General features: G+C 39.4%; 1 protein-coding gene across 1 annotated transcript in view; it reads left to right on the forward strand.

The window, feature by feature from the left end:
- Positions 1-19,301, forward strand: part of TEX11 (testis expressed 11) — a 33,479-nt gene extending 14,178 nt beyond the window's left edge. The window contains exons 13-30 of the mRNA XM_076346850.1: positions 540-618; positions 1,380-1,531; positions 2,281-2,366; positions 4,121-4,258; positions 5,021-5,123; positions 6,246-6,370; positions 7,134-7,219; positions 7,850-7,903; positions 8,169-8,209; positions 9,453-9,539; positions 11,201-11,271; positions 11,828-11,944; positions 12,831-12,903; positions 14,378-14,527; positions 15,545-15,653; positions 16,636-16,756; positions 18,510-18,674; positions 19,230-19,301. Coding sequence (XP_076202965.1) covers positions 540-618; positions 1,380-1,531; positions 2,281-2,366; positions 4,121-4,258; positions 5,021-5,123; positions 6,246-6,370; positions 7,134-7,219; positions 7,850-7,903; positions 8,169-8,209; positions 9,453-9,539; positions 11,201-11,271; positions 11,828-11,944; positions 12,831-12,903; positions 14,378-14,527; positions 15,545-15,653; positions 16,636-16,756; positions 18,510-18,674; positions 19,230-19,286 — 1,814 coding nt within the window. The 3' untranslated portion in view covers positions 19,287-19,301. The remainder of the gene's footprint in view (positions 1-539; positions 619-1,379; positions 1,532-2,280; positions 2,367-4,120; positions 4,259-5,020; positions 5,124-6,245; positions 6,371-7,133; positions 7,220-7,849; positions 7,904-8,168; positions 8,210-9,452; positions 9,540-11,200; positions 11,272-11,827; positions 11,945-12,830; positions 12,904-14,377; positions 14,528-15,544; positions 15,654-16,635; positions 16,757-18,509; positions 18,675-19,229) is intronic.
- The last annotated feature ends 6,393 nt before the right edge of the window (positions 19,302-25,694 follow it).

The raw sequence follows: 25,694 nt of genomic DNA on the forward strand, positions 1-25,694 counted from the left end.
ACCATCCAGCACAGTCCAGCAATTTTTAAACTTTATCTGAGTGGTCTAAAACTGATACCTACTTATCAGCACCAGTCAGTTCAACAGCTGATGCTAAAGGCATTAGGCTTAAGTAGTTCCCATTGCAATGTGATATCACCACACAGCCTGAGCACTGACCTCAGTCTTAAGTGGTTCCTGCTGGACAAGGATGAGACATTTTGATGGAAAGCAGCTTGAGGCAAAAGTTTGTGCTACTAATGCCTATGCTGTTCCTGTTTAAAGAGACAGAGGGCTAGAATTCCAGGGCTGTCAGTCTGTCACCTTTCTGTAGTACTACGTTAATTGTACAGCACAAGAAAAATCAAAGCACAATACACATGTTTTATTCTTCCTTTTGTTTTAGAACTATTATATCGGGGTGGGGGGGGTGGGGGTGGGGGGTGTTGGTTGGGTTTTTTTTTTTTTCTTCCCAAAGAAGCTGTAAAGGTAAATGGTAAATTGAGCAGTTAAGTGTCTAAGTTGATTAAATAATCTCAACTGCTTTGTGTTCTGTCTAGCTGTTGCAGAATTCCTGCACCATGAGATGTCTTTAGACTTTTGTTTGAATACTGCCAAACTGCTGCTGGAGCATGGAAGGTATGAAAGCATCACTAAGTGGGGTGAACACAATATTTGGGCTTTGTAGTTGTTCTTTTATAAGCAAAGAACATCTATTATGCAATGATGCTTTATTTTAAATAAAAACTCACAGAGGTAGGTAAACGGTTTTGAAAGGGAGCCTGTCTTTTCTATAGCAAGGTGATACAGATTATGGCAGCAGCAGAACAGCATGGGAAATAATGTTGAGAGGCAGTCTGCAATTCTGTAGCCTTACTTTGGAATGATTAAGATTCTCCCTATGTAGTTTTAATATATATCTGGAATAATGTATCTGGAATAATATATATATGAGTCTAGAATTATCTGACTGAAATCTTTCTTCCATATTAACTAACCAACCCTCAGAATGAAAGAGTTTGGAGTCCTAGAATCATTCTTGTGAAAACCAGTGATAAACAAGTTACCGCAAAATAAATTGAGGCATGAAATTTCACACCGTTGAACGCTCCATCATGGTTACCTATGTATATGCTTCTGTCTTGCAGTAAATTCTTACTCTTTCATTGTGAGGAGTAAACTCTCTTGTGAATACTGTGGAACAAGCATGTGCTAATAGGAAGTTACTACTGAATAGATGAACTGCAGTAAATTCATACCTTGACTCACTCTGTCAGTGTGCTTGTGTACCAGTAGTGTTAATGAGAAACATGCTGTACGGTGTGAATATGTTACTCTTTAGAATGGAAAATTAACAGCTCTTCTTGTGCAGCCTCTTAAAAATGCATCTGTGTGAATAGGGAATCAGTTGGTTTTGATTTTCTGAAATCTGTTCCTGAACGCTTTGAGTCTTCACCTGACCTTGGAAAAATTACCCTGCTCCACATTGAGTTCCTGTTGCATAATAAGAGGGAGCTACTTGCTAAGCAAAAGGTTGAAGAAATTATTATAGGTCTGTATCCATCTTTTGCTGCTGTTTACTGAAAGCTGGATTTAATTGGCTAAAGTCTTGAATTCTGATTTTCAGTTTTTTGCTTATTCTCATCTTTCTTTCTATTTGTGTCTGTTTTCCCTTATGTTTCTTTTGCATGGCAACTCTCAACTTCCATAATGAATGATAGTCATGATAAAGCTCAGGGTTAAATTCACTTGCTAGAAAAATTCCTTCTTCTTAGTGTAGACTGTGTGTGACTGATACAGGTGGGATTAGAAACATTTATCAGAAGTTCTGTGTAATATTAATACTTTGTCCATCCAGCCCAATGCGTTTTTGTTTGTCAGTATTAAAACAGGTTGCATATCCTTGTTTGAGCAGCTGAATAACAGTTTCTTTTTCAGGCCTGTTGCACCTATAGCACTATAGTATTTTTTGACTGTCAGATCTGCTGGAAATCAGACCGTATTTTACGTAGCATCGAGCTAGGTGCAAGAGCCATATTTACATTGTTCAAGCATGAAAATACTTACTCTCTTACCCACTGTTTTTTGGGGGGTTTGTTTGTTTGTTTTTTGTTTGGTGGTTTGTTTTTTTGTTTTGTTTTCAGAAGCAGGGTATGAAACACTGGGTCCTGGCTGAAACTATTGCTGTGTCAGTGTTCTTTGTTGTAGGCTATGGGACAATCTTTCTCAGATAGTTCTTAGGTGCTTCTCAGTGTGCTTCTTAAAGTTCTTGTAAAGTGATGATTTGCAGTATCTTTTCAGGTCATTATACAGGGAAACAGCTGTTGCCTGAAGCCTTGAACCGGTTGCACATCATCTTGTGGGACAGAGCTGCTAAACATTATGAGGTTTGGGACCAAACAGTAGTGTTGTTATTTGTATCAGTGAAAATGGATATCTGCTTTTTCTGACATCTTTGGTATGTCTACTTTTGGTTAGAGTGCAGTCTGTTACTAAGATCCCTGTTCCAGTTGGCACTAGTTTTATTTTCATCCAGCTGGGTGCTGTTTTCCATTACAACATCAAGTTTCAGGTAGCCTCATCTCAAGGTTTGTACATGGGAACAGTTATGGCCATAATTGATCAGCCAAGGAACCTGTGCAGCTGTTGTGGTTTAACCCCAGCCGTCAACTAAGCACCACCCTGCCGCTCACTCACTCCCTGCTGGTGGGATGGGGGAGAGAATCAGAAGAGTAAAAGTGAGAAAACTCGTGGGTTGAGATAAAGACAGTTTAATAAGTAAAGCAAAAGCCGCACATGCAAGCAAAGGAAAACAAGGAATTCATTCACTACTTCCCATCGGCAGGCAGGTGTTCAGCTGTCTTCAGGAAAGCAGGGCTCCATCACGCATAATGGTTACTTGGGAAGACAAATGCCATCACTCCGAACGTCCCCCCCTTCCTTCTTCTTCCCCCAGCTTTATATGCTGAGCCTGACGTCATATGGTGTGGGATATCCCTTTGGGCAGTTGGGGTCAGCTGTGCCAGCTGTGTCCCCTCCCAACTTCTTGTGCACCCCCAGCCTGCTTGCTGGTGGGGTGGGGTGAGGAGCAGAAAAGACCTTGACTCTGTGTCAGCACTGCTCAGCAGTAACTAAAACATTCCTGTGTTACCAACGCTGTTTCCAGCACAAATCCAAAACATAGCCCCATACTTGCTACTGTGAAGAAAATTAACTCCATCCCAGCCAAAACTAGCACAACAGCCCATCATTCTGGTTCTGTCCTGGGAAGGGTACAAAAAACTGAAAATATTTTTTACGTTTAGCTGTTTATTTTACAATTCCTACCCTCTGATAGTCAGTTGTTGCTTTAAGGAGCATGAAGTGTTATCATTTGTACATTGATTTTCTTTTTAGCCTATATAAAGTAGCTTTGGATGCTTACTTTGTATCTTAGTTCATATACATTCGTACTGTGAGTATATATATGTTCTATTACTCAAAACCAGATACCTTCTTATTCTTTCAGTATTTGGGGAAGATGAGCTCATGTTCTACTCTAGTGTTTCTGTCATACGCTCATTTCTTGAATATATGAAGAAAAACGTGCCATTTTATTACCTCTCATCTGTGTAGTCAAGAAGGAATTTTGCTGATGACACAGCTTCCTTCTCATTTTGAAATAAATTCTCTGTCCAAATTGGAACTATAGTTGGGAGTACCATCTTCAGCAGAGTATCATCAAGGTTCACAGTCTAAATGGGATAAACACTTTTGTCTTTTTCTCTTAGTTTCAGTTGCTTTGTATCATGAAGAGAGAGGTTTTTTGAAATAATATTTCTGTTTTGTATTTAGTCATAAGAATGTCCTTTCTGGGTCAGACGAATGACCCATCTCGTCTAGTGTCCTGTCTTTGTTAATGGCCGTAAGAATAAGGGAAGAGTAGGAATAGGTAAAGCGTCAGCTCTCCTAATGAGTATCACCTGCATTGTGGGACCAATGATTGCTCTTCTGCGGGAAAGGTTACACTAGGATATACTTGCTTATCTAAATCTTTAATTTCCTATGACTTTTTTTAAATTTGGGAAAACATAGGCAGTTTAATCACCCAAGTAAGGGTGTGTGTGTTTATTTTATTTTATTTTTTTTTTTAATTTCCTAGGCAAAAAGCTATTCTGAAGCTCTTCACTGGTACAATTATTCTGTCAGCTTCTACACACCTGGGCAGATAGATCAGAACTTGGCTAAGCTGCAGAGGAACATGGCTTCTTGCTATCTTCATCTGAAACAAGTTGACAAGGTATATATAATATATATGTATACATATTTGTTTATCTATTTGCATTGTTTTTATTTTTGTAGCTATGTCATTGAGACTTAAATTACATCTTTGTTACTGTGCCTCTTTTGCTTTGAGAGAGGGAACTGTCTTTGCCTATCTTGCATCATCTGGCAGAGAGATGTTGTTCATCATCTTAGCTGCTATGGGAGCCTCCTGTATCACCTATCATTCTAATGGGGGAAACAGTTCACAAGTTGGGTGACCATGCCTCAGTATATCAGGTTTCTCCTCACAGTAGAGGTTCTCCTCTCTTCAAGACAGATGAGCCCTGGCAGGAAAAACATTTGATGTGTCTCACTAGAACTTCCCACAACAGTGTGTTAGCCCTCACCTCTGCAAAGAAGTGCACCTGCTTTACCTATCTAGGCCTTCTGGTTTGGGGGTGTTAAACTTCACAGTTCAAAGTGACAGAAGGGAGTTTAATTTTTCAGCATTCTCAGGGCTTATCTTGCTTTCTGATTCTGTAGCTCTAATTTTGAGGAATTGGCTTTTTCCTCAGTCTGGTCATTGTCAGCCTTTGGTGCCATCTTCTGCTCTTGTCACTTTACTTTTCTTTCCAGGGAAGATGTTGCCAAACCAAACTTCTTGAGTAATTATCTAAATATCAACAATATAACCAGTAACATTTTGTGTATCTTTTTAGCTCTCTTCTATTGCAAATTATATTACTGATTTCAAGATGTCATTGTACTGATTTCCTTTAATCTCTTCTGTGAATAGGCTAAAGAGGCAGTTAAAGAAGCAGAGAGGTGTGATCCAAACAGCATCTTTACTAAATTCAGCATCTATAAGATTGCAGTGATGGAGAAAGATACTGATAAAGGTAGAACTTGAAAGATAAAGGGTCCATTACAAGGAGCAGAAGTGCTGAATATATTGGAAAATACTAAGCAGATTTGGACTGTTAATCCTGAGAAAGACACAATAGAGGGAAGCTAGAAGAAGGGTCTATAAAGTCATTGAAACTGTCAGGCTGTAGATTTGAACTGTCAAGAGTGGGATGCTTTTTGTACACAATATGTAAGATGAGGAGTCCATTGCCATATCTGTTACTGTCTGGATGGAACCTCTGGCTAGGAAGTCTCTAATCTCATGGGCAGAAGCTATAGTAGCATCCTAGGGTGAGAATCATTGTATACTTACTGTTTCTAATATTCTTTTGTATGCATATACAATATAAAAAAAGGATACTGAACTAAATGAACCTTAACAGAACCATTATTTCTGCTTTTAATTTCTCTGGACAAGTAGAGCCTGAAGTTACCAGAAAATACATTAATTACTGAGATGACTTACAGAATGACATATCTCTATAGACTCTTTCTTCTTTATAATGAGTTCTGCCATTTCATATTTTAATGAGAATCTTAGCCCAAGTAGTGAAAATTGAGAAATACAGTCTATACTTGCTTAGAATACAGAGTAACATGTAGAGCTTATTTTCTGATAAGCTCTGTGCCAATTAATTGTTCTCTATACATCTTTTTCATGACAGCATAATATAGAGTATATAATGTTCACATAATATAGAGTGGGAACCACAAGCACAGTGTGAACATAAAAGCAGCAGCACCCTTAGCATAAGCCAAGATGTGGGAGCTTGGAATCACTCCCAGACAATGTGTTAGAGAAAGTCTTCTGTCTTCAGTGACAAACAGTTATGTAGCAGAAAAAAATGAAGGATGTGAGATAGTTTCATTTATATGGCATCCTTGTTTCCTTAGATTAGTAGCTTGGAAAGCCTTTTGGAACCTCTCTAGCAAGAAATGCATTGTTGTGGAGAAGTGCTGGTATAGTCAGGTTTTCTTGTCTTGGATTTTCATATTAAAAAAAAAATTACAGCGTTTCGAAAGTTGTTTCTAAAACCTCATTAAGACAGTAGAACTTTCCACCTTCCAATCACTTCTATAAAAAAAAAATTAATTTTTCGCTATGTATATTTCAGCTGTGGAAGCAGTTATTGAAATGGGGAAGCTAGCAGAAAAGCCATCTCAACGTGAAGACAAGCTGAGAGTGGATGAAAATACAGGCACTAACCTCCTGAGTTTAGCTGCACAAATTGCTTTAGAGGTAGAGCAGATAATGTTGTCTTTACTTTGCTTTATTGATGTAAGTAGGACAGCTGTAACCTCTGTAACCTGGCCTACTTTTAATATTTCTATGTATTTCATGCATTTCTAAGTATTTCATGGTTCCGTGACCAAGGTCTCACTCAAATGTGTTGTGTAATGCAAAGCAGAAATTGATTTCACATATAAAGAAATTGTGGTTTTTAATATTTCTTCAGAAAAATAAAGGATTCCGAGTTATAAATGTTGGTATCTGGAAATGACATGGTGTATTTCTGTAAAATTCTCCTTAGCAAAATGTTATGTCTTTTTCTGCCTCTGGGATTTGATCTTTGACGTGCTAGGGGGAACCTGTCTACAAAATACACATAAGTCAACGATGAAAGACTGAAAAGTCGCTTGTCCCTCCTATTTGCCTCTTGGTTGGTGACTTGAGTGATGTCTGAACTGGCTGATTACATTGGCATAATTAGAAGAGGCTTTTGGTTGCCTTTTGGGGCTTCGTTCATAGTGCTGTAAGGCATGAAAGCCTTGCCAACCTGTACTGATCCTGTTCTTGCCATAGGCTTTTTGTGCATGGAATCATATGATCTCTTCTTACGGTTTTCTCTTGACTCTGAGGCTCTTCTGTGCAGAGTCCTTTGTTCTTTTTCCTGCTAGTAGACTGCACAGACTTTTGGAATATGCTGTTGCTTTGGGTTTGTTTTTTTGGTGGTAACTGAGGTAGTGCAGTTCATACAAAACATGTTTTAATTTCTTTTCAGAATGAACAACAAGTTGTGGCTATCAAAGCTTTGGAGTATTTGTCTGAACATTTACAAGACTGCCGACAATTATTTGCAGCTTTAAAGTGAGAAATCAATATATTTACAAGAAAAGAGAAATTTTTCTGGTTTCTTTTTCAAAAAATTTATTATATTGAGGAAGGTAGAAAACAGAGTAGATGAAAGATTAGCTAGCAGTCTTTTTGGTGCTTACCTCAAGCCTGAACTCTTAGTATCTACAGATGTTCCAGGTCTCTCCCAAGCAAATAGTACTAGTTGCTCTGAATTTTATGATTACATTGTGATTTGAACAGATGACCAACCGCGACTATAATGAGATTGCAACAATATGGTGAAAATACCAGTTCATTTGTATCCTCTGATGAAGCGGTATCTTCTTACTGAAATATTCCATCATGTTTATAAAAACAATTATTGAGAGACAGATGTATTTATTCTAATATTTGCTTAAAGCCTTTGTTAAAGTACATTTATTCACTTATTACATGATTTAACAAAGTGATATACAAAATAAGGCAATAGGATGGGAAATAGTGTAATCTTATTCTCAGTTTGACACTTTGAATTCTTCTGTGAATTCCATGGGCTGATAGCATAAGGAAGAAAAGTGGGATCCTTTCTAGAAAATTAGGACAAAGTACACTGTTGGAAAAAAAAATTCTTGTTTCTTCATTGTTTGTTTTTCTCATATTTAGATGTTTGGTTCGTCTTATGTTGTCAAAGGTCATGGCAGAAAATGAAGAGAGAAGGTGAGTCTATTTGCAAAACCATTTTCTTATGGTGGATATGTTGTACAAATGGCATAATGTTTTCTTGCTGGGCTTATTTTCTTGCAGAATATTCAGGAGATTATTTTTTATGTTAGTAAAAAGTCCACCCAGATGACTTCCCAACTTGACCTAATGACATCACATAGGAACATCTTTTCTACTTGTATAACCTTTCCTTTAAATATTTGCTCTTTGCAAAGTTAATCAAACATTTTTCTAAACCTTATTTTTTCCTCCATTCTAGAGATGAAGATATAAACTCAATGCTGACTTACTTGACCTTGGGTATGCTTTTGTCTTATTTACATTTTCTGTAGTTCTTCCATCTGTGAACATTTTATTATATGATTAGGTCCATACCAACCAAATGTTTAGACTCCTTATTTCAGTCTAGGTTCCCAACTTCCCACTGAAATCAGTGAAAATTAAAACTGGAGATTCAACAGTGTTGTGAAGTTGGATCTCAGTGCTACAGGTTTTTGCTATGGAAAGCTTGCAGGCTAGTATTGGAAAAACTGTTTCTAGTAAAGCCTGTACTTGGGAGCTTCTCTCAGATAAGGGGCAGTTTCCCTTTAACCCTTCATAAGGCCATGCATGCAAACAACAGATATTTGGGTACAAGCCACAGCCTGGGTGGCCTCAAGTGGCAGTCTCCTACTTTGACTGCATTGGCAGGAACAAAGTTAGTATCTTTAGTAGCAGGGCTACCACAAATGAAGAAGTTTGGTTTTGTAAACTGAATTAACAGTGTAACTTTCTACTGGCATTAATTAAATGCCAATGGTGGTCTCTGCTGTTCGAGCTGTTTACAAGGGAGCATTTTTAAATTAAGTTAATGCTGGTTTTTTTGTCCTGGAAGACTTAGAAAACTGCAGGATTAATAACAAATTGCTGAAAGACGGGAGAGGCTTGTCAAAATTGGTTCCCACTTTTAAGTTGTGCTGTCCTTTGAAAAAGAATTGTCTTGTTTGCATTGGAAAAGGTACAGGAGTTCTACAGAGGACTTTTCTGCATCAGAAGAAATACTTACTTTCACTAAATCTTTTTTACCCCTCTCTTCCTATCTTGGACAAGAAAGTTAATGAGATTTTAGAACTTTCTCTACACTACCCATTCTTACTGCAACTAGGAGAAGAGAATGAAGAGTAGAATTAAATTAATTAAAGGTTCCTTGAAGAAAGGCCTCAAACCTGTTATTAAATTTAAAAACCCTCATTTTTTTGTGAAATTAAGTAAAACTCCTCTGCATTAGGCTTCAGTGTCAGTAAACTTTGAAGAGGCAGTACTTGTTAGCAGCCTTATATATCTTACCTAAATGATGTTTGAGGACCTTTTGATGGTTTTTTTTTAAAAACATTTTTATGCTCTGGTCAAGCATATTAGATTTAAGTTGTGAGAATAACTCTTCATCAGGAATTATTTGGGGGTTTTGCAAACCTCTGTTTTGTAGTGTAGTTATTAGACTTGGAAATGTTTTTATTCTGCTCAGAAAGTGTTACTTATGTATTGAACAACACATTTTCTGCAGCTCACAAGAGACTTGCTGAGTCTTTCACAGAAGAGAAATTTACAGGGGACATGAGGATCTTTGAAGCTCACTGGTTTAGAAAAGTTGGTAGGTTGCACTCTCAAAATTTAAACTGAATTCCCTCCACTTCCACTTAGCCAGACCTTAAGGAAAAAAGAAGTGTTTAAAGATGTAGTAGATTCATAAAACTCGTCGCCTTTGGCAGTCGCTGCCTTAACTGGTCTTAAAGTTCTCCTGCTGCATTTTCTGTCTTCTGAAACTATCTGATATGGCTCATGTTTTAAGTCAGTTATCAAGACAAATACTCACACAAGGTCTGTTTGACTGATGGGACAGCTGATACATTATTCCCTTCACCACAGGAATTGTTGTATGTATCCATGATACAACTCTTCAGAGTTCACCATTTTTCTCTTAGTTAGCCCTTCACTACCAAGACTCTGTTACTACCAAGAAGTAAAATTTAAGATCAGGCAAATAGAAAGAATAATGGTTTTCTTCAGTGTCTGAACAAAAATGCTGCTAAGAGCAATAAAAAAACCCCTTACTGCCGATCCTGAGTATGCATATTCTCATATAGGCAAAATAAGAATTAGGAAGTTCAGATGAGTGTACTGGTGTGATAGGTACAGGATGAGCTTATCTCTGCCACCCAGATAGACTGTCTTCATTAGTCCCTTAAATCAGCAGTCCTGGAGTTTGCGTTGAACTGCAGTATATGAAATCTAAACAGCAAACATTATCATAGATAAAGTGTTTCCTAGTGGGAAGTGCAGCTCCCATGGAGCTGTCCTAAGCACCATCCATAGCATGTCTCTGGATCCTCATTTAATAGTCTTTGTTACACTGTTTTGGTAAAGGAGTCAGTGCATCTGCTGTCTATAAATAAAAATATAAATGTAGGGTAACGGGTTGAAGCAATTTTTCAGATTCTTGCTTCTGCCAGAGCATACAGGAGAGAAAATAGTTGAAATTAGTAACAGAAGACATCTGCCATGATGAGCTTTTGCACACATCCTCACAATGTAGCCATGCTCCAATAAAGAGTAGCAAAGGAGGGAGAGAAGCAGCAGAGGTCAAATAAAGTAACATGAGCGTGAATGGAATCTGTGGTGACCATGACCTTTCCAAGGCAGCATTCTTATTTACAGAATAAACAATTCAGAGACTACAAAAAACTGTCCTAAGGAATAAATTAACATGAAAGTTAGAATCTGCTAAGTCACTGTAGAATCTAAACATTTAATTGGGTCAGATTCTCATACATAAATCATTTGATTGTCTTTAGATGGCTCATCCATTTACTAATTAGAATTGTGTGTTTAATTGCCACGTACTTGACCCTGCTGGGGTAAAATGAAGAATGTTTCAAAATGTTGTGGGTTTTTTTTCCTTTTTTTAATTTGTCTTGGGAATATTGTTAAACCTTTTATTCAGATACTAGTTTTGTTTAATAACATATGAAAATGCTTCTTCCAATTCATGCTCTTGTGGGTAGGGTATGTGGTAGAATGGATATTTGGTTGTATCCATCCAAATTGTTAAGACAAAATTTGAAAGCATGAATAAGCTATTTTAACAAATCACTAATAACGTTATTTATTGCTGTTGTTAAATGAGCTGTTGATGATACTTTGGTTAAAAAATTGAATTATAGAATGTGAACTGCCTATTACGAGAAATTAGACGGGCATACCCATAACGTTGAAGATTTTTATTCTAGTCTCCATTTTTTACATCTTTCTTAGCTTGGAACTTAGCTGTACAGTTCGGGGGCTGCCCTGAAAAGATGAGGGATTTTTTTCTACTGTCTTTCAAGGTACATACTCTTACTAATAGTATCTTTGAGGAATATTGTCATCTGTCTAGTTCTGTTAGAAGTTACATCCATGTATCAGGTATCTCTCTGGGGACATGCTTGTATGCTCTGAAGAGGGAGCACTTTTGTCAGAAGGAGATTGACTTGTAATGCAAAATGTAAGCATTATTGTCATACTTTACATTCTGTTGCTTAAAATGACATAAGAAACTTAGACTTCAGTGAGAGCTTCCTAAAATAAATGGATTCTGATGTCTGGAAACTGTATCATTAATACAAACATGTTAAGTGCTCAAGTCCTAATCTCCATACAGAACTTCTACCAACACTGTCAGTTTTGTATGTGTTTGTAGAGGGGGGACTCCAACGCTGCTTTACACTTTATATGTAAATAATCTTCTTGTGTAATTGTGCAAGTAAAATTGCAATATGAATATATAGTATTCATGACTGATTACTAAAAACGTCATAGAGGAGACTCAGCAATCATCTGTTCATGAGCAAATTGCTTTATATGGGCAGAATTCTCATTACCTTTTCCTATTTTTGGTGTCAGTTGTCCCAGTTTTGTCCTTCTGACAAAGCTGTTCTAATTGCTCAGAAGACATGCCTGTTGATGGCAGCTGCAGTTGATTTGGAAATGGGGAGACAAGAAGTAACGCCTTCTGAACAGGTAGGGTGTTGCGCTGTTAACTGATTCTGTATGTATCAGTGTAGCGTTTTTTTCTTTTGATTTTGAAGTCTTAGTTGTTTCACTCAGAACAGGATATTGAGAATGTAAGCATGGGAACCTTTCATAGTTCATAGAATCAATGCACCTAGTGCTTTCCAGACAATTGTAAATGTTGGATTTCTGTAAATTAGTTCTGTTGACTTCAGTGGATTTGAACAGATTTATATCAGCAAAGGGTCATGGCAGTACCTTCTTTTAGAGGAATTTCAGTCTACCTTATATATTATGTTAGGAGTCTACTGCTAAACGTTGGATGGTCAGGCAGATAACTACTGCATCTTTAGGATTATGCTGTTGCTGAAAGTAGTTACCAGTATGGTTGTGATAAAGTTCACAATTTTTTTTGTTTTTTATGCATACATCCTTTTTTTGGGGTGTTGTGGTAAGAAGATTAAGGAAAATGTACAGTGGTATGAAGGAAGTACGGAAGTCTGCTGTACAGTGATTGTTGTAGAAACTTACTTTTGTGGAGAGCAATGCACAACAATTTGTGGTGTGGGATTTAGTGGTTTGTCAGTCTCAACAGCACTATGTTATGCTTGGGAGCTAAAATAAATTATGTCCCATAGGAACCCATATAGTTCTTCCTGGACCAATGGAACATTCAGTGTGAAGAGGCTTTGTCTGAGATGTGGAGGTCTTTGAAAAAGAGAGAGGGGAAAAAAAAACCAACCAAAAACCAGTAACTGGTGTAAATGATGTACTAATTAGGCTGTTTCTTAATTTGTTTTATAGTTAGGTATAAAGATCCTGTTAGTTGTGACATGTATATTCCTTTTGCTTTTAAAACTATGACAAAAATAACTTCTTAAATTTTGTAAAATAGACAGAGCTTTTGACTCAGGCCCTTCAACATCTCCAGGCATGCAAGGAGATATGGAAAGTTCTGAAATTAACAGGTAAGCTACAAAGTGTGTCTGTTCAGCACATGTAACTCTTAGACTTAGTCACTGTATTCATGAAAAATACAGGGCATATGGAATTGCTGTCTCAGCTGAAGAGTGTTGAAGCAGATATATGGCAATATGACAAAGAATTGGCAAAGCTAGCTACTGTTTTTTGTATGTCATTGCAGACTTTTTATTGCATAGGTGCTGTGAAGTATGGAACAATCTTTCAGAGTGAAGTTGGGTTGACTGTTCTGTCTCCAAGCTTTTTGCTCTAGAATGGAGTTGCTCTTGCACTGTTTTAATAGTTTTACTAGCCTCTTCCCATATAAGGCATTTCAGAATACAGAAAGTCCTGCTACCATACTTTGAAGTGCCAAAACCCATCCTCTCTTCCCTGACTATTCCATGTCAATTTAGATCAGATATTACTGGAGACTGGCATGCTTTCAGCTGACAACTGAGATACTGAGTGACTGTTAGCCTAGAGGATGCATCCTTCACTTTTTTGGTAGTATATTGGTAGAAAAATTCCATTAGGCATTCTTTGTCTGGCCTGTGGTCTTGGTTTTTTTCAGTTATAGGTTTGGGACACTGTGGAGTTTCCATTGTAAGATGCATTAGTATTTAACTTTTGTCAAGAAATTTACTTGTTGTTTTTTCTTCCCCTTAAAATTTCAGAATGAAAGGTTCATTATATGGCCTGGATTTGGGATTCTCTTTGCCCTTTTGCACTGAAGGCAAGATAACTCAGGAAGACTTCTTCTCTTTTAATTTTCAATCCTTAAAATCCCAAGGGGTTGATTACCTCAGGACAGGGACATACTGGAGTTTCTCCCGCAGAGGTTTGCGGAATGGTAGCCTGGTGCTTCCTTCACTGCTTCACTAGATCTTGGCCAACGTGTGGACAAGTCTGTTGCCTTGGAGGAAGCTGAGAATGTCTTTTAGATCTAAAAGCAAAGGTCTTTGTGATAGTTTAGTAAAGGGTTGTTTGGCATTTGTATCAGGTTTACACCTTTCTAGCAGTTCTGCTGTTCTCCCACCCTTCTGTGTTTAAGGATTTCCTGAGGGCTTTTTGACCAGAACGGGGACAAGTCCTATACAAAAATTTGAAGCTGATGATAACTTCCTTCATAAGCTGACCTTCTGAGCTGGTGGCCTTCTGTTACCTCTTTTACCTGTCTAAGAAAATGGCTTCCCTAGTAGCTATTACCTTGCCTGGGGGGGTTGCATGGATTAAGCCAATTACAGACAATCCAGATTTTTTTTTTTTGGCGGGGAGGAGGCATGCTGGTTGGTGGGGTCATGCTTTGGACATCTGAGGTTTCTGGCCAAGACTGCTTCAGAGTTCCACTTGCTCTACTGTTAAATCTGAGTACCTTAATGGTTTTCCTGCCTGTTGGAAGCAAAATTTATACCTTATGGTACACCATGTGGCTTTAAGAAAATAAATCATTACATACAGGCAATTCTGTCTCTTCTGTAGGAGATTTTGTTAAAGACCCAACAGACACGTTGTTGCTGCTTTATGAATTTGAAGCAAGATCCAAACTGAATGATCCAACGCTCTACAACCTTATGGAGTCAGTATGGGAGCAACCACAAATAGAGGTCAAGACGCTAGAAATCATTGCATGTAAGGACTGCATTTGTACTTTCATAGTTCTTCAAGTCATGAAAAACAGCTTTTGTTGCTCTTTCCTGTTCATTTGGGGTAATCAGGATTATCACGTATTGTGCAGCATGCAGAAAATGGGTTTAACCATATATATTTTGTCCTGAAGCAAAGATGCTTAGGATCTCAGCAACATTAGGAGATCTGTATTTTGAAATACTGTATTACGTGGATGATGAACCAGAAATTTTGCAACATCCTTCCATTTCTAGACCCTGAGACATTTGTATAGGTTGTGAGTCTGGAAAAGATTATTCAGATGAACTTTTACAAGCTCCAAACTGGCAAAGGCCAGAGAATGACCCTAGCTGGTTCATACCTCAATACAGAAGTTTTAGGATGTGGACTTTGGATAGATACGCAGTTTCAACTTAAAGTCAGCGTAGTTAATTTGTAAATAGCACTTCTCTATACGGTACCATACTTTCATCACAAAGTTCTACTCATGCCTCCTTGAGAATCTAGAGTAGAATCCAAGGAAGATGAGTAAAATTTAGAACTACTGTGGCAAATCTTTGGAGAGGATTTTGTAGGATTGCATAAACACCTACTTATCTCCCTTGTCTTGAGGGAGTACGCACCTGGGCTTGGAAACACCATACTGACATCCCGCTCCTACCTAATTTTTCCACCCAGATTTTCATATTCAAGAAGACAAACAAAACAATACTCTTTACTTTAGCCCCCCCCCCGATATTTTTGGGTTACTGCGCCAGCAGTAAACAGCAGTGAGAGTACTTGTAAATTATTAAATCTACTGTGCTTCTGCCTTGTAGTCCTCACTGATGATGTGTACAGTAAGAAAGTAGTAGAGAAGCACTAGCTTGTGACCAGCCCAGGCATTAAGCAAATCTCTTTTCAGTTGTTTATCTCAAGGGATCTGGCAACATGCTGTAGTTTATTTTAGTGACCAATGAGATTAAAGGCTGGCTCCAGTCATATCTTTCTTCTTCTTCTCTATTTTCTTTTGCTTTTAAGCATTAGCAATGGAATCTCCAGCTCGGTATCCTGTACTCTGTAAGAAAGCTCTCAAGAGTGCACTAAACCTTCACAGAAAGCAGACTGTCATTGATGCTGTGAAATTTAGGTTAGTGTTACCACATAGCTTTGCCATGAGCCTGTGACTGGAAATGCTGACAGGGAATAAAGCCTGCAATTTGAAAAAAGTGGATTTTAGCTTATGTGCAAGGTTCCACTTCTTGCTGGCCAACCGATGTACCTCTCAAGTATGACTGTCTAATAGATGTGTTAACTGCAATTTGTTTACTTGGCATATTTTCTGAAACAGTTGTATTTCCAGTAAATTAATCTGTTGAGGAAGGAAAATGAAAATTGGATCCAGAGGAGGTCTCTGGCTGTTTCTTGTGAGGAAGGTGTTCATTTCAGATGTTACCCTGCAGTAGTGAATTAGGTATTTCAAAGACAGTGAAGTGAAGACAAAGTAAGGGCTGAGAAGAAAGCCATGAGTTGTAAGTTAGTGATGTGATGCCATAGTACATTTGTGATTTATTTTGCTGGGTAACTGGCTCTCTAACAGCTGTACCTATGGAATCTGAAAAACAGCCTGGTGTGTGTCCTTCTCACTTTTCCTCCTTTCTGAGTTCCTTGCAGTAACCATTGGACAAAGGCAACTGTTAATATTGCCTTTCTCAATTCTGAGAAAAAAAGACCTGTTTTCAGAAACCATGTATTTGTTACTGATTTTCTGAGGATGCTGACTACTTAGTTCTTGTTGGTGAAGTTAGAAAAGGTACTTCTTCCTCGCTGTCATGTGTAGTACCCTAGAAAATACTACATCTTTCCTTCTGTGTTCCTTTAGAGCCCAGCAATGAAAATAATGAGGTACTTGCTGCTCTTGGCTCTCTTTTTGCGTAGTTTGTATGAATGAGATCTGATACTAGGAAAATGTATGTTTCTGCTGTAAGAATGTGAGTGTAGTAAGCACCAAGGGGGGACATGTCTGTCTGACAATCATAGAGACATAAGTTAGTGTGCTGCTGATACTAAAAAGTAGCTGTTGGTGCACATGGTATTTAATGTTTCCTCTTTTGCTCTGTTTCAATTCTCAGCAAATGCTTACATAGTTTGATTAATCTTTCTTTGCCGACTGGATTAACAGACTTGGATGCCTGTGTACTGCAGGAGGTGTGGGACTACTTTGAAGATGCTCTGAGTGTAGTCAACAGCACAGTAAGTTGAACAGGAAAACAAGAGATTGGGAGATGATCCTGAGCACATTTAAAAAAAAATTCTCATCAGACTGAGGATAATTAGTAGACTGAACATTATATAGTGTTACATGTGGAGCAGCTAAGACTTCTTCAGTAAAAGATACACTGAAATTGCCTCAAAAGAAATGCCTCTGATATTTATGACTGAACTATGAATTTCCCTGGATTTTGTAAGGGCTTTCTTAGAGACATTTAAGGCCAAATTTTCAGTGCCTATTTTCGAAACATCTTGAGCTAGAACATTGATCTTTCCTCCTCTTGCTTTCTACATTCTTACGCTGAATATGTTTTTTTAAATGCAGATTACTTTTCCAGATCAGTTTAAAGCTGGCCAAAATTTGCTTTTTTCTCAGCTCTGTTTTGTTAAATGTATTTGGGAACTTATTGCGTTACTACTTTTTTCCAAATGACCTAGAACTAGATTCCTGTGCTGTCAGTACTTGTGGCACCATGTGCCTTGTTTCTGTGAGGACAGGTATATGGAGAGTAAAATCTTTCTTTCAGTAAGCATTTCTGCTGCTCCTTTCAGGCCTGAAGCATAATGCTGTACAGTGAGGGCAGTTGTACTGAGGAAGTCAGACATTTCTACTTAGAATTTCATAGGTAAAAATCAGTTAAGGAGTGTTCCCGTTTAGGACTAATGAAACCAATACTATGTTTCATAGCTTCATTCCATTGCATGGCTGTTTCTTTAGTCAGGTTTGAATGTCTCTTCTTTTATAAAAGTGTCATAAAGATACGCTGTTCCTGACCTCCCCCCCAAAAAAAATGTGTCCACATTCGTGCCTGCCTTTCACCAAAGTTCTCATCTATAACTTTAATAATGTTCTTGTTGAGGGATACGAATGAAATGTTAATGTGGACTGATACTCATAAGAGCAAAATTTCACAGTACTAGAAGGCCTTTTTCAGTCTTGCTCATGACAGCAGGTACTAATGGTACCATGCTAAGAGGAGGACACTGGGGCAGCACATCAGATTATCAGTTAGAAAGCTGGTACACCACTCATGATTTATACCTCCTATTCAGGAATGGATGCTGCAGTTCAGAAATTCACTCTGGGCCCTCTTACTTAGGATGAGAAGTATTTATCAAAGAGGGAAGAGAAGTCCTTCCAGCCTCCCCTTAAGGATTTGCGTGGCAAATAAATAATTGCTTGTCCTTCCCTTCCCCAACTGAATCAGTTCCCCACCAGGTTCAAAGTACTGTTGGGTACTCTGGCTTCTGTTCTGCAGTTTATAAGGGCAGCTTTCACTGGCAAGCCATTGCCACAATGCATAGAGAAATTCTGAAGACATAAGAACTGCTGCTTCTAATCTGTTGTGAGCAACTGTGTCCTGCTGTTCAGTACTGTTTGGATAAACTGGAAAGTACTGCAGCAGCCAGTTCAGCCTGTCTGCAGATAGGCTGTTGGAAAGCATACTTCCATTCTAGCATCATTCCCAGTCCCACAGAACTGTATTTTCTGACCTACCGATAGGTAATTGCAACATGACTTACCCATGTTGGAAATAAGCTGTTTGACAGTAGTGCAGATGAACTGTGAAGTACAGGATGGCTCTGAAGGAATTTCCCTTTGCTTAGGAGAAAAAAAAAACAAACCAACTGTTTTCCCACTCTAAAACTAAACTCTAATGCACTCTTGACTTGTCAGGTTTAAAGTGAAGAGTCTATTTTCTGATGAGCTGCTGCTTCTTGTTTGCTACTCCAGGATGCTTACCCAGAGATGGAGATCCTTTGGTTGATGACAAGAGCCTGGAATACAGGAATATTTCAGTATACTGTTGGTAAATATAAGGAAGCTGAGCAGTGGTGTGGATTAGGAATGCGTTTCCTCAATCACTTAGGATCTCTGAAGAAAAGCTATGAAGGACATGTAAGTGTAAGCAGGTGGATTTGAGGATGTGGGATTGGATGTCTGGCCTGAATTTGAGGTATGGATCTGGGTGAAGAAACCACTGCAGATGATCTTTAAAGAGTTTCAGGAGAAGCATGGCCCCTAAATATTTTGGGGGAGCTTGATGCTAAAAGACGTTTTTCAAAGTGAGGCCAGAAAAGTTTTGTTAGACAATAGAAAGAGTAATGTAGTGTCCTTTTACTGGAAGGGTCGTGTAAATGGCTGACTAGAAATAAACTTCTGACTGTTTGTGGCCATGGGAGAACCCTTGCGCCTTGCCTGCTTTCACTAAAGTCAAGGTGCTGTACCAGTTTACTTAAATCAGCTGTTGCATGAATACTTTCAAGCTTGATTTCTAGTATAATCTAATGTCTTATAAATAGGGTTTAAGCTGATGTGAATAAAATCATTAAGCTACACCTGAAAAGATGAGCTTTAGCCACTTCCTGTGAGGGAGACATTTCAGGGCTAGTACCTCTGTAGAAAGCAATGAGCCTTTTTCTTACTCTGTCACAAGTAAGCTTCTCTCTACAGTTTTTGGCTGGTGCTCCTACCTTGATTGCAACACAGTGCAGCCTGGCTGGTGTATGAAGTTCATACATAGAGTTCATTCATTCTCTTATGCGTGAGCTGGGCAATCAAGAGCTGGTTGCAACTTTTGTACCATTTTAAGTGCATCAGTTAAGACAATAAGAATTGAGATCACTCCCTTCCAACCTCAACCATTCTGTGATTCTGTGAATAGGTTTATTCACTGATGTAAGACTCAGCTATAAACTTATGCTTTATGTCAGTATAAATAAACCCACCTTTGATAGGTTGCACTGATTTAACTATTTTTTTCCTTAAACCACTGTATTTAAATCTGTGCCGAAATCTTTACATCAAACTGAAATTTTAGGTTTAGAAGCTGGTGGAGGTCTCCCACCTATTCCCTTCAGTTCCCTGTTGCTTTGTTGTATTATCTAGTTGAATGGTACAACATTATCCATCTTTGTTGACAACTACGGTGCTTATATTCTCCAGATGATTGGTCTTTACAGTGAGGTTCTGGACAAATTGGACAGAGCAAAAGGGTTTCTTCCAAATGAAGAAGAAGAATGACAGCCACAACTGCAAAAAAAGAGGACAGCAGTCTCTCTTGGAAATGTTCTGCTGAATGAAAGAGGCCGTCAACTCTGCGAAGGCATGGGGTCATGGGAGCAGTGGAAAAGAAACCAGGATCTCCTTCTTGTTGGCAATTAAGTTATGTACTTTTTAGGAGTGTTTATTGAATAAATGTAATTGTTTTCCTCTAGGGAATAATTTTTATTCCCTAGAATAAATAAACTTTTTCATGAGATGCATCTGCTGTTGTGTAACAGGTTGGTTTAAATACCTGATTTTAGTAGTAAGTGGCAATGGGAACAATAAAAGTATTCTAAGACCAGGCATTTCCTCTGTTTAGTTTTCAGTCCATTGCAGTATGGACAAGACTTCTGAGCTGTATGCCAGTTTCACAGTTTAGTTAGAATAAAAAAGAGCAGGTACTATTTAGCTCACAGAAAAAGCTAAAGTTTTGACTAGGTACTGCTGTTTATAGACTACTGTGACAGATGCACTCCTCCTGTTTGAACTAACTGAACTTTGGTCCAGGCAGATGCTCAGCAAGTAGGCCTGACCAAAGTTAATCCTATTGTGTGAGGCTATCGGTGAGAACTCTGCACCAAATCCCAAAAAAATGATTTGGCTGGAGACTGGGCTGGTAAGTGGCCGAAACTGCATTAACACAGCAGAAAATCTGACTACAAATCAACCACTTTACGCTATAAATACTTGCAGCCATCAGGGCCCGTTGAGCTCTCCCTCCATAGCAGATGGCTGCGCAGCGGTGATCTCCCCTTGAGTAGGGACGCCTCTCAAGGTTACCCCTTGAGGCTGAGAGATCCCTGACCTGACACCAGACATTGATGGGTTGGTAAGTGACACTTTTTGCATGCGTGTAACATTTAAGATACGTATAGTAAGCTTAAGCGATAATCTTTGTATCCCATACTAACTTTAAGTGTAGTAAATAGTATTTACCGCCAATCCATCGGTACTTATTAAATATTTTACATACCTAAATTTACTGATTAGAACTCAATAAACTGAATACTAGATCAGATCTGTCTGAGTGACCTCTGACTCTTCTCCTGCGACAACTACTGACTGTAACATACCAGTCACAGTTCAGCATGAAATCCCCCCAAATCCACATAAAAACACAGGCTGGTAAGTGGATGGATCTTACTGCAGCTGGATTGAAGAGATGTCTCTCACCTGAAATTCAGTGTGGATAGTGAGGAGTGTGGAGCAGTGGAGTGTGGTTAAGAAACATAATTAGTTCTATACAACTGTTGCTGTTTCACTGGCAGGTTCAGAAGTCAGAAAAAAACCATGGCCTGAGTGTTGTCTTCTGTACTGTAGCACAGATGTGCTCCATGACACCTCTTGGTGTCCTAACTCCGGGGGACAAATGGTGGTTGCATTCTACCTGCATATGAGCACAATGTGCCCAGCCCTTCTCTGGAAGGAAATAAAGGTGACTGGGGTGGGAGGGAGCAGCAGTGCATTCCAGTAAAGCCCTTTGAGTGCTTGGGGACCAGTACTGTGGGTTCTAGCAGAGCCTAGATATACTTGGTATAGGAGGTTTGTGGTGTTTTTTTTTTAAAAAAAAGCTAATAGGATGCTTGAGCAAAAAGCACAGATTCAGGCTCTCAGTTGCCTGCTTAGAAGATGAGGTAGGTATCGTAGTTGGTAGATGTATACAGCTTTTCAGTTAGGGCTGCTGCACTACAGTAAGCAGGTACAAGGCAGGTCAAAGTAAAGATGGCATATTGTGTCTTTTGGGTGGTAGACCACATACACGTCTGCATGATCTATAACTGGGCAAACATCCTGTAAGTGGATTCTTTTGCTGTTTCTTTAAGAGGATATTCAAGCACCCTGAGGAACACTGTAACAGTCATTTCAGGTCCTCTGGTTTGCTTACTAGAGAGCTAAAAGTGCTTTGCTGCTTATTCTTTATATTATACATATATATAAAATATAAATAATATAATAATATGTAAGTATATATATATAATGTAAAAGCTGTATTCTTTACAAACATTACACAGAAGGCAGGGCTGATGGACAGCAGTACCAGCTATAAGATCATCTGGTTTGAGATTAAGACATTTAATTTTGTTTTTAAAATTTAAAAATATATTTTACTTAGAACCAGATTATTAAAGCCTATTCAGACAGAGGACAGGGCCACTAACAGCAGGATGGTGGCTATAGAAAAGAAGAAATTGCTTTAGTTGTAGTCCATTCTGAAAGCCTGACATGCTTTGGAAGAAGAGTTTAGTAGTGTGCTTAGTGCAATGGTCAGGGCCAGGAAGTAATTAAAAAGGTCAGCTGCATTGCCATCTCTATCAATGCTCCATGTCTGTCTTCTTTTCATAATCTGAGTAAACCAAATATTAGTGATTTCTGCTTTTTGCGTGCACCAGGCACCACTTTGCGTCCTACGGCTGAAACTAGAAACCAGCCCTTAGCATAGCTGTCACATCCTCACATCTGTTGTGCAGCTGGATACAGGGTCATTTCTATGCATTTCCATGCAAACACGTAAGTCAGTGTGGCATTTACAGCAACATTAAGTAGGAACATGTTGTACTAGATGCTTTGCAGTACTGCACAGGTTAGTATCAGCTTCTGAACAATAGTGTGAGAATGGGACTCCCTAAAGGAGTGAATTACATTGAAGGTGGCAACCAGGGAAGTATTGGAAAGTTTATAGGATCTGGTGCCAGCGATAGCAAGATACTGGATGCTATTGCTGAGACTGGTGCTGCCTGAGCTGTGCCCCTGCTAGAGAGTTTGTTGTGAAGTGTCTTGTTGCTCTTCAGGCTCAGCTAGATAGAACCATGTATTGGTAGGAACAGGAAGGTACCTTTGTGGAAATAATCAAGCAGGATGCAAACATGAAAGCAAAAAATAATTACGTTCAACTGGAGGTTATGTACGTGTATTTATTCCTGAGGTCTACCACAGGGCCTTTATTCTTCAGGCTGAGGTAGTATAAGCAGTGGAAGCTACTTCCACTGAACTTCAGTGGCATTCCATTTATGGTACCCAGACAAATCACCCAGGCTGCCTGATGCAGATGGCTCCTGTGAGACACACATAGGAGGATGGATCTGTTTAGAGTAAATTCTCCACCTAGTGTGCTCAGTTCACCAGGTCTAATTTGGATCTCTGTGAGCCACTGCTTTCAGGTCTTTAATGCACAATGTGCTGTCTGTTTAACGAAGAAACACCTTTGAACCCATATAAAGCCAGGCCTCAAAAGCCACAGAAAATTCTTTTGGAGTCACAGTTTTGGAAATGTATGCTGCATCACATTAACACAGGGACTGTAAATGATGCCATAGAGTCAAAGTTACCCATTGTTGCCTGTAGTATCTCCTTGGTGCCTGCCGGGCTGGCTTTAATTATTGTTCTCAGTTCTGACTTGCATAAACACATTAAACAGGTAAAGGTGACACACTGTACCAGATGAGGTGGTCATATTTGCCCAGGAAGTGTAGCAGGTAATTACATACAGCTATAGAAGGCAGTAAGTGTTCAATGTGTTTTTGCCTACAGCCAGAATTGTTTGAATTTTTTCCTTGGAGATGCTCAGTTTGATTTCTTTTATGCTACAGACTTTACTAAGGCTTCCAGATCAGATTAGTTACAGACTCTGCTGATAGTACTTCTCACCTCTTCTCTGCACATTTTTGCATTGTACCTTTTATTCCAGGCTTAGTATTTACCATAGGTTTTAAGTAGGGCAAGAATTCCTCTCCTAGTTGAATCAGACCTTAATTAGCTGGATTCTCAGTCACCATTCCCAATAGGTAGCTTGTGTTAATCACTCCGCTTTGCAGGTGTTTGTGCACTGAGTTTGCTAGTGTAGATGCAGGCTTGTCTGGTGTTTACTAGGCTAAATGTTGCTCTGTCGTTCAGTAGCCCAGCTAGGATGACAGTGGGATATCTTTTTAAGCCAGAAACAGCTGACCAGGGCCGGGGGGGGGGGGGGGGGCAGAATTCAGTGCTGCTCATCCCTTCCCCTCCCCTTCTTTTTACTGATCACTGTTTTGTTGCAGCATTGTTTCAGCTTAGTCTGGGAGCTTATCCTGAGATGTTAACAGACTGCTCTAGAGGGTGGCATTGCAGCAATAGTTTCTGATTTACACATAATTGTGGAAGCTACAGGATGTGCTGGACACTTGCTCTGTAACTGCAGAGTTCCTCCTTGCTTCTGAGAACACAAACGTATCCTCTAGGGCAGTAGTTCACAAATTTCCCCCCATTCCCCATCCTGTATTTTATCCTCTTTTTTCCTAATCTGATAATTTCTTAACTGTTTGGGGAGCAGCAACAGTCTAGAGGGACAAGGGAAATGCAACGTGACTTGAAGAATGGGTCCAGGGAGAAGGTATTTTTACTACTGAGCCACTAGAAATGTGGCTGCAGGGAACCTGCTAAGGAAAAAAAAAGTCCTTGCTGAGAAGAGTCTGGGAGTGGGGCAGGGCAGAGAAGATAGAGCCATAGCTGTTGAGCCCTGGAGCCCCCTCTGCCACCTCTCACCCAGAGGCACCTGCAGTAGGAGCACTGGCTCTCCAGCAGCTTTCCACTTGGGGTGCACCTTGGTCTACCTCCCACCATACAGTTTGAGAAGAGCTTCACTGTTGCTAATGTTGTGGCTGCATTGAGCATTCTGGAGAGGCAGGAAGGAAGAGGGGCCGGTCTGGCCTCTAGCACTTAGAATTGAAGTGATCACAGTGATCAGAAATCAAGGTAACTGGAAGAGGGCTGAAGCTTTTGTCAAGTAGTGCACTGCAACTAAGGGAGGAAATATCACTGTCACCCCTGTGGTGAGCCAAGAGTGGCCCCGACAAGGTATTGCTACTCCCACAGTGCTCCTGTGTGCTTGCACCGTTAACAGATGCTGCACTGACTGACCCAACAACTTAAATGTTTTTCCTTAGGCTTAAAAAAACAAGTCAAACAACATGACCTTCATTTTGGAGGCAAGGGCTGTAAAGAAACACTAAAGGTCAGGGGGTACCTAAGGATTCTTCAAGGAAAGAATCTTTAACATGATGATAACTTTACCCACTTCACAGCAGATGCTTCAGTGCCACGAACCCTGCTGTGACAGCTTGAGGAAAGCAGAGAATAGCAGTCCTTGAAGGTTATGCTGCCAAGCATCATTAGCAAGAAAAGATGCATCCAAGATAGCTGTCCAGGTGCCTGCATCTCAGGCACCAATGGGGAGAAAATTTCTGAGAAAACTATTATTAAATTCCTTTAAAACCCCTCTTCCAGTAGCCTTACAGATCTTGTGCTCCTCTGCTTAACAAGGAGCAAGACAGTTAATTAACAACCAGATCTGCAGACAGAAGCAGAGACATGTTTCTCTATAGCACAAACAGCTAATGGTCTAATTTTCTAGAAGTGTCTTAGGGCAGATTAGTTTTCATGCTTGTTGCAGGCATTTGTAGCAGGACACCATGGGAGAGAAAACCACCCTGCCCCTACATTTCACAATGAGACAGGACCATTAACAGGACAATGCTCTGCTATTGTATGGTCCAGAAGGACTTTGCTAAGGTCCTGGTAGGCAGAGCAATTTGTCCTTTGCCAGAAAAATAACTCGTTAAAAAGCTTCAAAAGAGCAAGTTCTTCTTTCCCTTCATGCCATCCTCATTCTCTTAGCACGTGGGTTACTCTTACAGGAGTGGCATGATTTATTTGAGAACATAAGCTCATGTTCCTCTCCCCACTGGAACCTTAACCTTTCACTGTCAGAGCAGAATAAGATGACACATCAGCTCAGGACACATCATGGGTTGGCTAGGGAGGAGCGTCTGCAGATCCACATACTGCAACTCAGAGTTACTGGAACTAACTCTGCAGACTTGGACAGAGAAGCCTGGCAGC

Source organism: Aptenodytes patagonicus, chromosome 9 (genome assembly GCF_965638725.1).
Source record: "Aptenodytes patagonicus chromosome 9, bAptPat1.pri.cur, whole genome shotgun sequence".
Lineage (NCBI taxonomy): Eukaryota > Metazoa > Chordata > Aves > Sphenisciformes > Spheniscidae > Aptenodytes > Aptenodytes patagonicus.